At 31.4% G+C, this 14,001-nt stretch overlaps 1 protein-coding gene and 1 long non-coding RNA gene across 2 annotated transcripts; both read left to right on the forward strand.

Annotated features, from left to right (window-relative positions):
• The first annotated feature begins 1,234 nt into the window (after window positions 1-1,234).
• On the forward strand, window positions 1,235-4,640 carry LOC107909711 (chloroplast sensor kinase, chloroplastic). Its single transcript, XM_016837342.2, has 7 exons — window positions 1,235-2,179; window positions 2,374-2,439; window positions 2,540-2,608; window positions 2,723-2,815; window positions 3,055-3,281; window positions 3,685-3,961; window positions 4,204-4,640. Exons 1-7 carry the CDS (start codon window positions 1,265-1,267, stop codon window positions 4,456-4,458), a joined length of 1,902 nt encoding a protein of 633 aa, XP_016692831.2. The 5' UTR covers window positions 1,235-1,264; the 3' UTR covers window positions 4,459-4,640.
• A 3,986-nt stretch (window positions 4,641-8,626) lies between these two features.
• LOC107909710 (uncharacterized) lies at window positions 8,627-11,394 on the forward strand. Its single transcript, XR_001687314.2, has 4 exons — window positions 8,627-8,930; window positions 9,194-9,258; window positions 10,634-10,716; window positions 10,795-11,394. It is a non-coding gene; the product is annotated as an uncharacterized lncRNA (long non-coding RNA).
• Window positions 11,395-14,001: the final 2,607 nt, after the last annotated feature.

The raw sequence follows: 14,001 nt of genomic DNA on the forward strand, positions 1-14,001 counted from the left end.
ATTTGAGAGTTTGATAGGATCTGGGACTGCATCATGAATATCTCACTTGATGAAGTTTTAGATTCACTGTAATCAATACTCTAGATTGCACATAATGATTTCTCATTAGGCTCATCATCAATAGAAAATATTGATTCAAGATCATCTTCCTCATCAATCTTGATTCCAGATTTTTGTTGTATTTGCTGGATCATCTTTGTCCCATGTTTGTTGTTTGGCCATGACTTTGCAAAATGACCCTTTTGGTTGCAAATGTAGCAACGGGTAGATTTAGCTCCTCTAGGGAACCTTTTCTTCTTCTTGAGATATCTCTATTTGTATCTTCCTTTTCTGGACATCTTTGGAAAAAATCTCTTTATCCTCTTGAAATGTTTTTTCTTCTTGGTAGGACAATAACACGAGTTGTCCTTACCACACTTGATTTTAAGATGTGATTCATTGCAGGCTTTATCTAATCTTCTGTCACCATGGAGATAGTCTTTGAAGACTTTTCTTCTGTTACATAAGTCTTCTAGGGCAATATATGTTTCCTGCTGGATCTCTCCCATGGTAAGATAAAGAATATTCTTGTTCTGCCAGTAAAGATTTTGATTTATTGCTACTTGAAGCGGATCCGGAATGGATGCAACAACTGCTTGCTTTAGACTAGGATCTAATCCAAGAGCACAAAAAAGCTTTGTCATTGCATAAAAATGCCTTCACAAATCTTTTTTTCTTGTAGGAACAACATCTTCTTTTGAAAAATTCTCTTCTTTTGAAAAATTCTCTTCTTTTTAGAGTTAACAAATCATCAGGATTTCCAATAAAATGATTATGGATAATCCTAATTGCTTGTGATAAATCTGTTAACACTAAAAATTGCATCTGGTTTGTCTGGTAAAGTTAAAGTAGTGCTATTGGACTCTTAGGTGGCACCCATAATTTTTTTTTTGTATTATTTTTCTTCAATGCACATTCGAAAATACAAGTATTTTTAAAAAAATTGAAAAATGAGGATAGTATCATCAATTTATCAGGCGACACGGATAAATACGTTAGATTTCATATCATAATTAATTGTTGTTGCATACTATTTATGTAATTAATTAATTTTTAATTTTTTTATAATAAAAAAAGCCTGGAATTTCGTAATGAATGCTAAGCATATTAAAAAACAAAAAAGCAGCTAAAACGTAGTCGTTTAGTAAATATCAGCATTGAAACCCCATTATCATTTGATTTAATTTTTGTTTTTGTTGTTATCCATCCAGTCCAGTCCACACTTATGGCAGCCTCGGTGGTTCCACCAATGCTTCTCTCTGCAATAACATCCCAACTCCCTCTTTCCCCGCCTAACTCCTCCACCAACCAAACCCTTCCACGTGCCCCCCTCTACCACCTCTCCTCTTCCTCTCTTCCCAAGCCCCCTCTCAAACACCTCAACCTCAACTCCACCTCCCTCCACCACGTCTCCGCCCCCACCCTCTCCGACGACGATGAATCCCCCCAAGCCCAACCCGCCATGGTCTCCTCCGCCTCTGCCATCTCCGCTGCCATCCGTAAAGCCTCCACCTCCCCCGTCGACTTCACTCAAAGAATCGAGAAAAACGACCACCGCAACCACAAATTAATCATGCCTACCCCCGACTTCCAGCGCCTCTGCCTCGAACAACTCGACCTCTTTCGCCGTATCGTTGACCCCGACGCTGTTCTCTCCGTTTATGTCAGGCCGGCCGGTAGTTACGTCATGGACCAGCTGGAGTTACGTCGAGTTACCTCGTATCCGGGAGTCGAAGCCGCCGACATTTTGTTTTTAGTTGGAAACTTCACTGTCCCCGCAGGACTGCGTGCCGCTGAAGCGGCGCTTTCAAGTCAACAAATGGAGGTTGTGGGGGAGCATAGAGCGGTGGTATTTCCTATGGTGAAGCAGCCGTTCGTGGTGGGCTTCTTGGTGGCGGAGCTCCCGGGGATGGAGAAGGTGCCGCAGGGGAGTGAAAGTGGGGACATGGTTCGTTTTCCGACTCCTGAGGAGGCTTACGCGTTGTCTTCTCCTTCTCCAGGACTGGGTTTGAAAAAATCGTGGGAAATTCAGTCTCTTGAGAATGAAGCCATGAGGCAAAATGACATCTTTACTGTTGACGAGAGATCCAATGCCATCAATATATCTCGAACTTTAGCAGTGGCTTATGTTATGGATCAGGTTAGTCACTCACGTCTTATTTCTTCTTATCTTTATACTACCAATAATTTATACAAATGCTCCATTGCCATTATCAAGCGAAAAAAGGATTTAGCTTTGCCATGTTATGTTGTATGTATGTAGGAACTTAATGTGATTTTACTTGTGTGTCATGAGTCAATGCAGCTTTTATATTAACCGTATTTCTTCCGTAGAAAGCTATTTTACTACAGCAATCGACATGGCAAAACAATGTCAGAATGGGTGCTCTGGTTGAGCAGGTATAATGTGTTGCCTGCTGTACATACATTTCCTTCTTCCTTTTTTTTTATTGTTCAAGTTATTATGGTTTTTCCTTTAAATTTCAAAATTTTCTTACAGATTCGCGGTCCTCTTTCCAGCATTAGGACGTTAAGTAAAATGCTATCCACTCATGTCAAAGAACATGAGGTTAGTTCTTGAACCATCTGAAAAAATGTTGATCCTACTTTTCGGTTTTAAGTGTTTCATTCTGCAATTCTTTCGACTATTACATATTTAATTAAGGAAAGCATACTCTTGTAGATTTCTCACGACATTGTTGAAGACATATTGGTGCAAGGTGACTGTATCAGCGGCACCCTTCAAGAGCTACAAGATGCTGTTTACTTGACAAAGGTCATTTTCCTCTCAAAGCATGTAGAGATACACACATTAAGACTGTTGCTGCTTCTTCTCCTTTTCATTTTTCTTCTTTTGACGATTCAGAATGTCTTTCTTTCTTTTGGTTGATGTGATACAATAGCTCTCTGTTATGTCTTTCTGTTCCCAGCTAGTTTCATTCTTGGTATTAAAAGTTTCCCTTTTCTAGTCATCTTCACGCCCATATCTGATTTTCCTATCTGACTTGTTTTTAGGCTAATATAATGCGCTACAATGAAGGATCTTTGAAAAAGATGCGTAATTCAACTCATTCGCACCCTGAGTCACTAAGATCTCAATTATCAGATGATTTCTCCAGGGATAGGTCTGGCAATAGGTCAGAAACCTCTGGTTTACTACTATCCCTAAGTACTACAGACAAGGATTTAGAGATGCCAATGCCACCTCTGGCTCTTGCTCCATTACAAGAACACGGAATCAGGTATGCAATTCCCTTCTGGTACTTGAGTTCATCTCCTCATAAAATAAAATAAAACCAAATTATGTGTTCAATCATATCAATTAAATTCCAGTTGCAGACTCCTCTTTTACGGTTCAAATTTGATGTTAAACCTCATGTAGAAAATTGTTTATGATGCTAATTGTTGGAGAGTGTATAGATTACATAGCCTGAACTTGTGCTGTGAGCCTAGGTTGTAGTCTAAAGCTGAATATAGGCTAAACTGCTTATCTTTCCTCTAAATAGCCTTGATAATAAATCACTTGGTTACTTTTCAATTGAATGCAATCCAGCCCCGCCTCTTATTAAACATGCAATATATTTCTACTGTTGATTTCTTTTAGCAGCGTTATTATAAGTTTGATTATGTTTGTTCTTTTCTCAGGAAGTCCTGCAATATTTCTGATGTACTCACTGATTTAGTTGATGCCGCAAGACCTCTTGCACATAAGCAGCAACGCATGGTGGAATTAAGTGAACTTTCGCAGCCTTTGCAAGTGGCTATAGAAGAACCTGCTTTGCGCCAAGCCCTGAGCAATTTGATAGAGGGTGCATTGTTACGTACTCAGGTTGGGGGGAAGGTTGAAATTGTTTCTACTAGTGCACCAGCAGGTGGTGCTCTACTAGTAATTGATGACGACGGTCCAGATATGCACTATATGGTATTGTTGGAGATTCCTTTTCCTCTGTGATAGCTTTTGCTTTTTTGTTCATTTTAGATAGTATTGAATGCCTTTGGTATGTCCTTTTTTGCTACTTAACCATTAGTACATGTATTTCTTTGTTAATGCTTAGTGTCACCCCTGTTACAGTTACCTGGGAAATTGCAGTTATTTTACTTGCTTTTGAGTTAGATCTCATGCTCATCATAAATGAAATGTTTTGGTGATGTATGTATTTGCAGACACAGATGCATTCCCTCACACCATTTGGTGCCGAACTCTTTTCGGAGAACATGATTGAAGACAACATGACATGGAACTTTGTTGCTGGGCTGACTGTAGCACGAGAAATACTTGAAAGTTATGGGTGTGTTGTCCGTGTGATATCACCTCGGACCACGGATGCTGCTCTAGGAGCAGGTGGAACTCGTGTAGAACTATGGCTTCCTTCTTTTGCTGCATTATCCGACATAAACAACCTTAGTCAAGAGGCATAACAAGAAAGTAGGATACTATGTTGTTTTGATTAAACTCAGGGCTTATTTGGAAGTCCCCGCTCGCACCAACACATGTATTAGTATCTGAATTTGAGGGAAATGGTGTAGTGTATACATATACATATATATATCACGAAGAAGAAAAGGAAATTGTAAATGAAAATGTATTCTGGTGCAGTGTATACATATGTAATATATCATGATTTGGGTCAAAATTTTGAATTTGAATTTAAAAGTCTCAAGTGTAATTTCATAAAAATCCATTTTGAAATTTGGAATTTTCAAAATATAAAATTGATTAAAAAATATGAGAAATTTTTTTATTCTCTTCTTTCACACTTCCTTCAAAGCTCAAATAATAATAATTAATTTACTTATATATATCATTCACGGTTTTTAGAATTGAATTGGTAGGCAAATTGATCAAGCTATCAATTTTTGGATCAATTAATTTAATCGACCCAATCGGTTCAATTGAGTAAATTATTAAAAAATATTTAAAAATAGATAAAATCAATTTGATTGTTGGATCGACTGATTTGATCGATATCTTAATTGATTCTCGGCTGGTCCAGTTCTAAATAATTAAATTTTAAAAAATATATACTTTTAAGGCCTAAAATTCGTTGAAATTCAAATTTGAATTTGAATTTGAATTTTCGAAATAATAAATTTGGATCAAGTCTATTTTAAATTTTAAATATTTTAATTCCTAAAAAAAATTGAAATAATAAATTTATAAATCATAATTTCAAAGTCAATTTCAAATCTAAATTTTAATTCTCTAATGCTACGTAATTGAATTCACACTATTTACTTGTTTAGTAGGGCTTAAAAAAAGCACTTCCGGCTCCAAAAATATTTTTGAAAAAAAAGTGTTAAAGAAGTTGCTTTTGACTTTTCTGAAAACGAGAAGTTAAAATTTTTAGCTTTTTTCTCCCAAAACCACGTTTGGTATTTAATTATTTTTTCACCCTTCCAATAAGATAGTACTTTCCATTTTTTTTCTTGGTGTTTAATTACAAATATGTTAAAATCATTAATTAAAAATTTTAAAAAATATTTTTTAAAATACTAATTAAAAATATTTAATGGTTATAGTTAAATATTTAAAACATAGTTTATATATCCTAATTAAATTTTATAAATAATTAATATTTATTGTTGAAAAATATTTAAAATTTATATTTCATATATTAAAATATTAACAATAAGTTATAATATTTTTTTATATTCTTACTAAAACATAATAATATTAACTAATTTAAATATTATTTAAATGTATATTTGTTACTTGATAATAACATGTCTAAAATGGACATTTTATTTCTTAAAAGTACTTTTTGACTATAATGTTAAACACTAAACTAGCCCTTAAAATTGATAAGTTTAGTGTTTTTCTTTTATCAGTTATAACTATATAAAAAATTGGGGATTGAAATATATCAAAATCAAGAGTATTAAGTAAATAAATAAAATAAAATAAAATAAATCTGCAATTTGTTTACTTTTAGCTTTTTCTTTGGTATGTGGGAATGGAGGATATTTAGTAATTAGTATAATACAATCAATCAAAATCAGGCAACAATCTTAATTAATTTATAACGCATTATTTTTATATTTATAAGTTGAGAGGATTATAAATAATTTTAAAAATAATAAATATTTTATATATTACAAATCATGAATTTTATTGACCTGCTAAAAAAGCAATTGCTGAAATATATATGGTAGTAAAATAATGATTAAACAAAGTGAAGGTGACGTGCCGATTATTAAATCTTAAAATAATAAAAACAATATCGAAAAAAGAAAAAATTAATTACTAGATCCATCGCCGTCGCGGACGACCAGAGGCAGGCAGAGATGATGAGCCCCACCCACGATTGTATTTAATGTAAAGGTCATTATTACAGTTATACAACTCACTAGGAATAATATTTCTCTAATTTAAATTCAAACAATTCTTTAAAAAGTTTAAGTAGTGGATTAATAGACCATAATTTAGGGTCCATCAATATAATGTTAGTGTATTTATCATTTTTATTTTGGTCTAAAATTAATTTTATTCGAGTCAAAAATTGATACTCAGATAAATATGGTTAGGATTCACAATTAAGCTACCTTTGGTTTGGACTAGAGGTGATTATGGGCCGGGCCGGATTCAAGTCGGGCCCAAACAAAATTTTAGGCCCATTTGTTAGGCTCGAGCTCGGCCTGACCCGAAATATGAGCCTAAAAATTTATCCAAGTTCGGCCCGAAAGAAAATTGCTAAGCCCGAGCCCGGCCCGACCCATATTAAATATATGTATTTAATATAGATAATATATATTTGATTAAAAATAAAAAATATATATATTTAATATATAATTCGGGCCGGGCCGGGCCAGGCCAGGCCCGAGCCAAAAAAGTTTTACCCGAGGCCCGATTCGTTTTCTAAACGGGCCTCTTTTTTTGCCCAAACTCATATTTTAGGCCTATATTTTTATCCGAACCCTTCTATTTTTTGGGCAGACCGTCGGGCTGAGCTGGGTAGCCCGACCCATGATCACATCTAGTTTGGACTTACCTGTCGGAAGTTTTCCTCCAATCGCACCGTAGGTTCACTAGGAATGCATTTGGTAAACCTTCAGTGGAACAAATGCAGTGGTGCTCCATTTTCAACTTGAGCTCAAGGGATCCAATCTACCCACTACATCTCTAATTGATAGGGCAATTTTCATTTTTACCTCTCCTTTTCTTATTTAGTTTTAAATATAAATATAAATTTAAGTATTTAATTATTATTTAACATGGAATAATTTTAATATATTTTATTCATCCATATAAATATAATTTACTAACAAGTGGTAGGGTGTAATTATTCCAAGATGCAACTATTTTTTAAAATTACAATTTTTTACAATTTCTAATAATTTTTTTATAATTTTTACAATCTTTTAATATTTTTTTATTTTTTAAAATTTCTAACATATTTATATTTTTTAAAATATATATTTATAATTTTATTTTGTAATTTTGAATTTATTTTTGTATTTTTATCTTATTTAAAAACTCTTTTAAGTTTTTACAACATCAATGTATGACAAATCACAGATTATGATTGACTAGATATTCTAATTGATTTTTTAAAACATCTAAAGAATTAAATTGAGAATATCTAGAGATTGAACTAAAAAATATTTAATAATAAACCAAAAAGAAAATTTACGGATCAAAGTGAGAAAATCAATATATTTAATAATTAAAGGTGTACATTAATTTTTTTTAATTAATATGTAATATATTATTATTTCCGAGGAGGACAAGAAAGCAAAAAGAAAAAAGAGAAGAGCAAGGCCAAGGAAGGAGCCATGCACCAGAGGTTCCATATCCTTAAATTTTCTAAAATTGAAGTTTTAGAAATTTTTATTTTGATGTGTTTTAAAAAATAAATTAATTTGTATTTGTCTCTTTCAAAGTTTTCAAAGATATTTTGCTTTTATAAAATTTATAAAATTTTTATAATAAATTTAGTAATACTTTTAGTTTAATTTGGTAAACTAATATAAAGTAGGATCTAAATATTAATTTGATAAAAGTAAATTTTAATAATTGTAATATCTAAGTATAAATGGTACCTAATTATTAGTTAAGTAAAAAATAAACTTAAATAATTATAATCTCTAATATGAATTAAGCATTTAATTTAATTTATTTTTCTTAAATTTTGATATTTAAGATTATCCTAAATTTAAAAATGGTGGGAGACTACTTTGAACATTAATATTTATAAAAATATAATGATCCTTCTTATCAAGAATTCTAGCTTTGCCTATGCATGCAGATACTATATGGGAAAGCCAAAGGTAAAAAGGAAGGAGAAATTGCTTTAACTGCTATTTTCACTTTGTTGTGACTTGAACTTATTGTTTTGGATTGGATACCATAATATGATTCAAATGAATTGAAATTTGTACTTCAATGGTTTTTTTTTTTATATTTATGTATTTGATGATTTTCCATTATGAATCTCTGGCTTTGTGGACTTTTCCCTTTTATGGTTTCTCTTGATGGTTGACCTACTTGTGTTGCGCATTTTGGTGCGGTAATCTTGCTCACTAATTTGGACTCCCATCACCTCACCTTGCGCCCCTTTGAAACATTTGAAAATAATCCTTGCTGACTTATGAGTTCTTTTACTCGTTTGTGTTTAATTCTCATGAAACTTTAACAGCGTGTTTGGTTCGCTGTAATAGGTATACCATTACTCCCCGATTACGCGCCTATTACATTACCGACCTATTCCGGCGTTTGGTTCGCTGTTTTCTCATTCCGCGCCGAATCAGTTACTCCCCCATTACATTGACTGCGGGTAATAGGCATTATGCTCCCTCAGCGCCGATTACCCATTCCGCATCTTTCCCTTTTTTCTCTTCCGTTTTCTGCCCTCGTCCTCAACGCTCCGATTCTCCCACGCTTCCTTGCACAGGTAATTTCTTTTCCCTCATCCTCTTCCGACGTTTCTCAATTTTTTCCTTTCCAGATTTCTACTTCTTCTTCTGGTACGGTACGCTTCTTTTCTTCTCACATTTCTTTTCTTTTCTCCATTTTCTTTTCTCCATATTTCTGCTTCTTCTTCCAAATTTTTCCCTGTTTTTCTTTTCTTTTCTTTTCTGTAGAATCGATTTTGATTTTGATTTTATTTATCTTTGTCGAATTTCCAAACACTTCTAATGGGGAATATCATATAAGTTGGATGCTTTTCATTCGTGTCTAGACACTCATCGTCTTCTCTGAGAATCGATTTCATTTGTCAGGTAAAATTCCCATATTTTGCCTATTATTTTTTCCCCTTTATTTGCATTCTTGCCTGTTGATTTCTCTGTTCTATTTTTCTTTCTTTATAATTTTTTTCTAATTCGAGTCTCTTTTTACTAGATCTATGTTTTTTCTGCTGTTATTTATAATCTCTTTGCATGCAAACTATTGTTTGGGGGGTGATTTTGGGTTCAAGTTATTGGGTTTGAAAATGTTGTTGTTTTCTTTTTTCTTGGTCAATTTTAGAAGACCATTTATATGTATGCTGTTCAAATTTTCTGTTTTGATTTGATTTTTTTTCCTGTGATAGAATCTTTGAAATATTGTTTTCTTTTTCCTCATTATATGTTACATTAAGGATAGTTGATTAGAAGCGGGATTTTTGTTTGTTGTAGAATATAAATTTGTAGGTCGAAGTTGTAATTAGTAGGTTACATTGTGAATTTGTGTAGTTGAAATGCTAAGTTGTAGGAGGTGTTGAGTATTTGTAGTAGGTCAAAGTTGTAATTAGTAGGTTACATTGTAATTAGTAGGTTACATTGTGAATTTGTGTAGTTGAAATGCTAAGTTGCAAGGAGTTTAGCAACTTAAAAAGCTAATTGTAAGCTATTGTGATTGGGGAGGTAGTAGTAGGGGCATCAGGTATGATTTTAATCCTTCTGTTTTTTTCCACTTGTTAACTTTTATATAAACCTCTTGAGTATTATCTTCTAAACTTTCTGGCTTATATTTTTTTGGTATATTTGCTTGACACCTCTGGAGTAAAGTACTTTTTCGAAATCTCAATGTTTGTTTCATTTCTCCTTTCAATTCCAACATTGCAATGTGTTTTTCTCGTCTTTGTTTGCCTAATAAAGCAGGTACTTTTTTGTTAAATGTTTTCTTGATCTGTTGGCCAAGAGTTTGTGCTAAGATTTGCATTTCAACTTTAGGTATTATTCTTGTTTATGCTGTGGAGACTCGTATCTATATATAAACTAAACTATTGAACCACTTCTGAGTAATTTGCAAATAATGAATGAACCAGCTTCTCAAGCTAGTATTAAGCTGTGTCACTTTCATCTGCGCATAATGTGATGGTTTGATAGTTGAAATTATGGATGATCTGAATCTAGCTATAGGTGATTAAATATATGATCACCAAAGTAGTGGCATCCATCTAAAGTAGTTTTCTACCTTCCTGGGCTAAGTTCAGTTAAGTCTATATCATCATCCTCCCCTTGGCATATTGCATTCATTTTAGCTATAGAGTTATTTGCACAATTGGTGATTATCGTTTGACATTTCTCAATCTTCTATATTGGCCTAGTAGTCATTCTTCTCTCCTAACCTTTCTCATATGTGATCAACTGTACTGTTTTATTGCAAGCGCAGTCTCCTAACTACAATGCTACCCTGGAACAAATTTTCCCCAATATTCAGCAAATCGATTCTGAGATATTGGCTTAGAAATTTTGGTAGGTTCTGGACTTTTGTAGTTGAATGTTCATAAATTTGCAATCACGCGTGTAGTATGCTAACGGTAACATCTCCAGTCCCTTGTTGTCTGGAGCTTGTGAGTTTGCAAATGTTGCTAGGGGAAAACAGGGTTCTGGAAGTGATCCCTAATACATGACAACCAGCAGGAAGCATGTGAGTGCTTGGTGGGATGATATTAGCAGCAGACCGTCCTAGCAGAAGGTTCTCCAGCTCTATGCTCCACATTTCTAAGAATTGAAAATGATGCAATCTGGGGATGGGGTCTTTTTAATGATGTCTGCTTTGTTGTTTAGCAGTTTGGTTTGGTTTGGGGTCTGGTCTTTGACTGTTTTAAGAGGCCAACTAGTTATCCTGTGTTAGTTATACTTACAATAAAATGTTGGTAGGGGTAGGGGGTTACAATTATCGTTTTGTTTGCCTATGTTTGATATTATGAATAAAGATGAAGAAATCAAGGAGATATCAAAGAGAACCAAGTGCACAATTGAATGTGCTTCAAAGGCAAATTTTTTCTTTTATTTTCTATGGTTTTATTACTTATTGATTTTCTTTTTGTTGGTTTAAATCTTCGAAATAATTGTCCAAAAGGTTTTGGTAGTGTTGGCATTGGCATCAATAAAAGTTTGAGCTTACTATGAGTATAATTTGAACCCAAATGTGGTAGTGTTGGCATTGGCATTATTTTAAATTGTATAAATTCATATAAGAAAATTTATTATCAAGAATTTTATGAAATTTTATATTATTATTAAATTATATGTAATAATTATTATTTTAAATTATACAAATTCATAAAATATAATTTATTAGTTATAATTATTTTAAATTTTATTAAATCATATATTTAAATTAAAATATATTTAATATTAATTATTTAAAATTTTATTTTATAGTATCATATATTATGATTTGAGTAAATTCATATAAGAATATTAATTATTAAGAATTTTATTAAATTATATATTTTAATTATATTATATTTAATAATAATTATGTTATTTTATATTTTACAGTATCATATATTATGGTTTGAGTAAATTCATATAAGAATATTAATTATTAAGAATTTTATTAAATTATATATTTTAATTAAAATATATTTAATAATAATTATGTTTAAATATGATTAAATTATTTATTATTGATATTAATAATCTTATTAAAATTTAAATAAAATAATTTACCAAAACAAATTTCTGCTAATTATTAAGAATTTATTAAATTATATATTTTAATTAAAATATATTAAATAATAATTATGTTTAAATATGATTAAATTATTTATTTTTGATAATAAATAATCTTATTAAAATTTAAATAACAATAACAATAATCATTTACCAAAACAAATTTATGCTAAGGGTATTCTGGTCATTTTAGTTTTCTCCATTATGCTATTACACCTCAATTACATTCAACCAAACACAGTTTTACTATTACGCCTCTATTCCATTACATTCAACCAAACAGTTGATTTGCTATTACACCTCTATTCCATTACACCTCTAATCCAATACACCTCTAATCCAATACAGCGAACCAAACGTGCTCTAAGTCTTTTGTGGTATAAAAACATGGAGAGCATGTCTTCCTTGTTGAACTCTTTTTGGATCAAAATGATACCACTTCAATATTTTTGAAATCAGATTGATCATCAAATTGGTCAAACCACTAATTTTCATCTTCATATAGTTGTATGTTTTGAGTATGCACATATGTATTTATATGGTGATGTATGCATGGATATGTGTGATTGTAAATTGCTCTATGATGTATCTTTGTGCTTACATATAGTTGTGTGTATATACATGTATGTGTATCAAGATGATGTTATGTATAGTCATGTGTGTTTGATTATATAATATGTGGATATAGGTAAAAATATCAAGGAGGTTTATGTATTAAAAATTGGATTACAAAAAGGAGAAAATTAACTCTTGTATGTTAAAAAAAATAGTGCAAAACTTATGTTAAAAAATTCACCATTAAACGATGACATAAAGAAAACATATAAATACATGAAGGCTTCGCGTATGCCTCATGTTGGTGTGGAAATATTTAAATAAATTAAAAAAATCATAAAAATAAATTAAACATAATTTTATAATTATTTTAAAAACTACCTCTAAGATTAAAATTTATAAAAAGTTTTAAAAATGATAAAAATGATGTCCAAATGAATATAGATAATGATTGTTCAAGCTAGAATGAAGCTAAACAACTATGTCCAAGTTCATTTTGAAGGGGGTTTTTAAATTATTCACAAATTATTAAGACTTCTAAGTTTTTATATAGTTAATGACGTGACAAAATGTCATATAAGCATGAGGTACACGTGGTACAATATGTGTTTTAATCCGGTTGCTCCGTTAACCACGTCATTACTAAAGAATAGAAATAAATTGAATTTTTAATAGGAAGTCAATTTATTTTTTAATATAACTTATATGAACTAATTTATTAATATGCAATCCTCTATAATATTTTTAGGATAGAATGATAAAAATGAAATGTTGTTCACTCATGGCATCTTTTGTATGTGCATTCATGTTGTTAAAGCATTTGCTTATCTGAGATTAATTCGATGGGATTCTTTCACCATGTTAGGTGGGATTTTATTAGCTTTTTTTATTATTATTAAAAACATGGTGTCATTTTCTAATCAGAGAAGACTATTTTTTGATTTGTATTTCCATGCTAAGAGATACTCAAAAATTATTTTGAAAATTTTAAGTCACTAAAATTGTTTTCATTATGTCAAATAGTTTAATTATATGAGTATTATAATTTTAGATGTAATCGATTTACAAACTTAAAATTTTCCTAAATTTATCTGTTTAAAAGAATTTTAAATATATTTTTTCAAAAGATAGGTACACAATCACATCTAATAAAACAAATGAATGAGCAAAACGCAAAATTTCCAAAATCATACGGAATCATATTGCACTATGTCCTAACCCACTAGATTTGTCCTTCACCTAACTACAAGTTGAAGGCTCCACTCCACCACCACTACCTACATATACATACATAGGTTGTTGATCCTCAATTTAGACATTCCAATTTTTATGTGGATCTGAAGAATGCTTAAAATCTTTGCCACGTGTTCTTACCATGCCATTTAACGTAGAGAAAATAACCTTTCACAAAGTCAATTATTTATTATTTCTTTCATTTTTGGAGGTAGTTAATCTTCCTCTCATAATCTCATTGTTGGATGTGCAAGAGTTGGGGGAAAAACACTATATTTAGAGTATTTA

Source organism: Gossypium hirsutum, chromosome D02 (assembly GCF_007990345.1).
Source record: "Gossypium hirsutum isolate 1008001.06 chromosome D02, Gossypium_hirsutum_v2.1, whole genome shotgun sequence".
NCBI lineage: Eukaryota > Viridiplantae > Streptophyta > Magnoliopsida > Malvales > Malvaceae > Gossypium > Gossypium hirsutum.

Bases quoted from the DNA above. Each gene is read 5' to 3' on its own strand.
- LOC107909711 (XM_016837342.2), top strand. From the start codon at position 1,265: ATGGCAGCCTCGGTGGTTCCACCAATGCTTCTCTCTGCAATAACATCC. The intron at 2,440-2,539 runs GTATAATGTGTT...ATTTTCTTACAG, and splicing joins TGGGTGCTCTGGTTGAGCAG to ATTCGCGGTCCTCTTTCCAG. The intron at 3,282-3,684 runs GTATGCAATTCC...TTCTTTTCTCAG, and splicing joins TTACAAGAACACGGAATCAG to GAAGTCCTGCAATATTTCTG.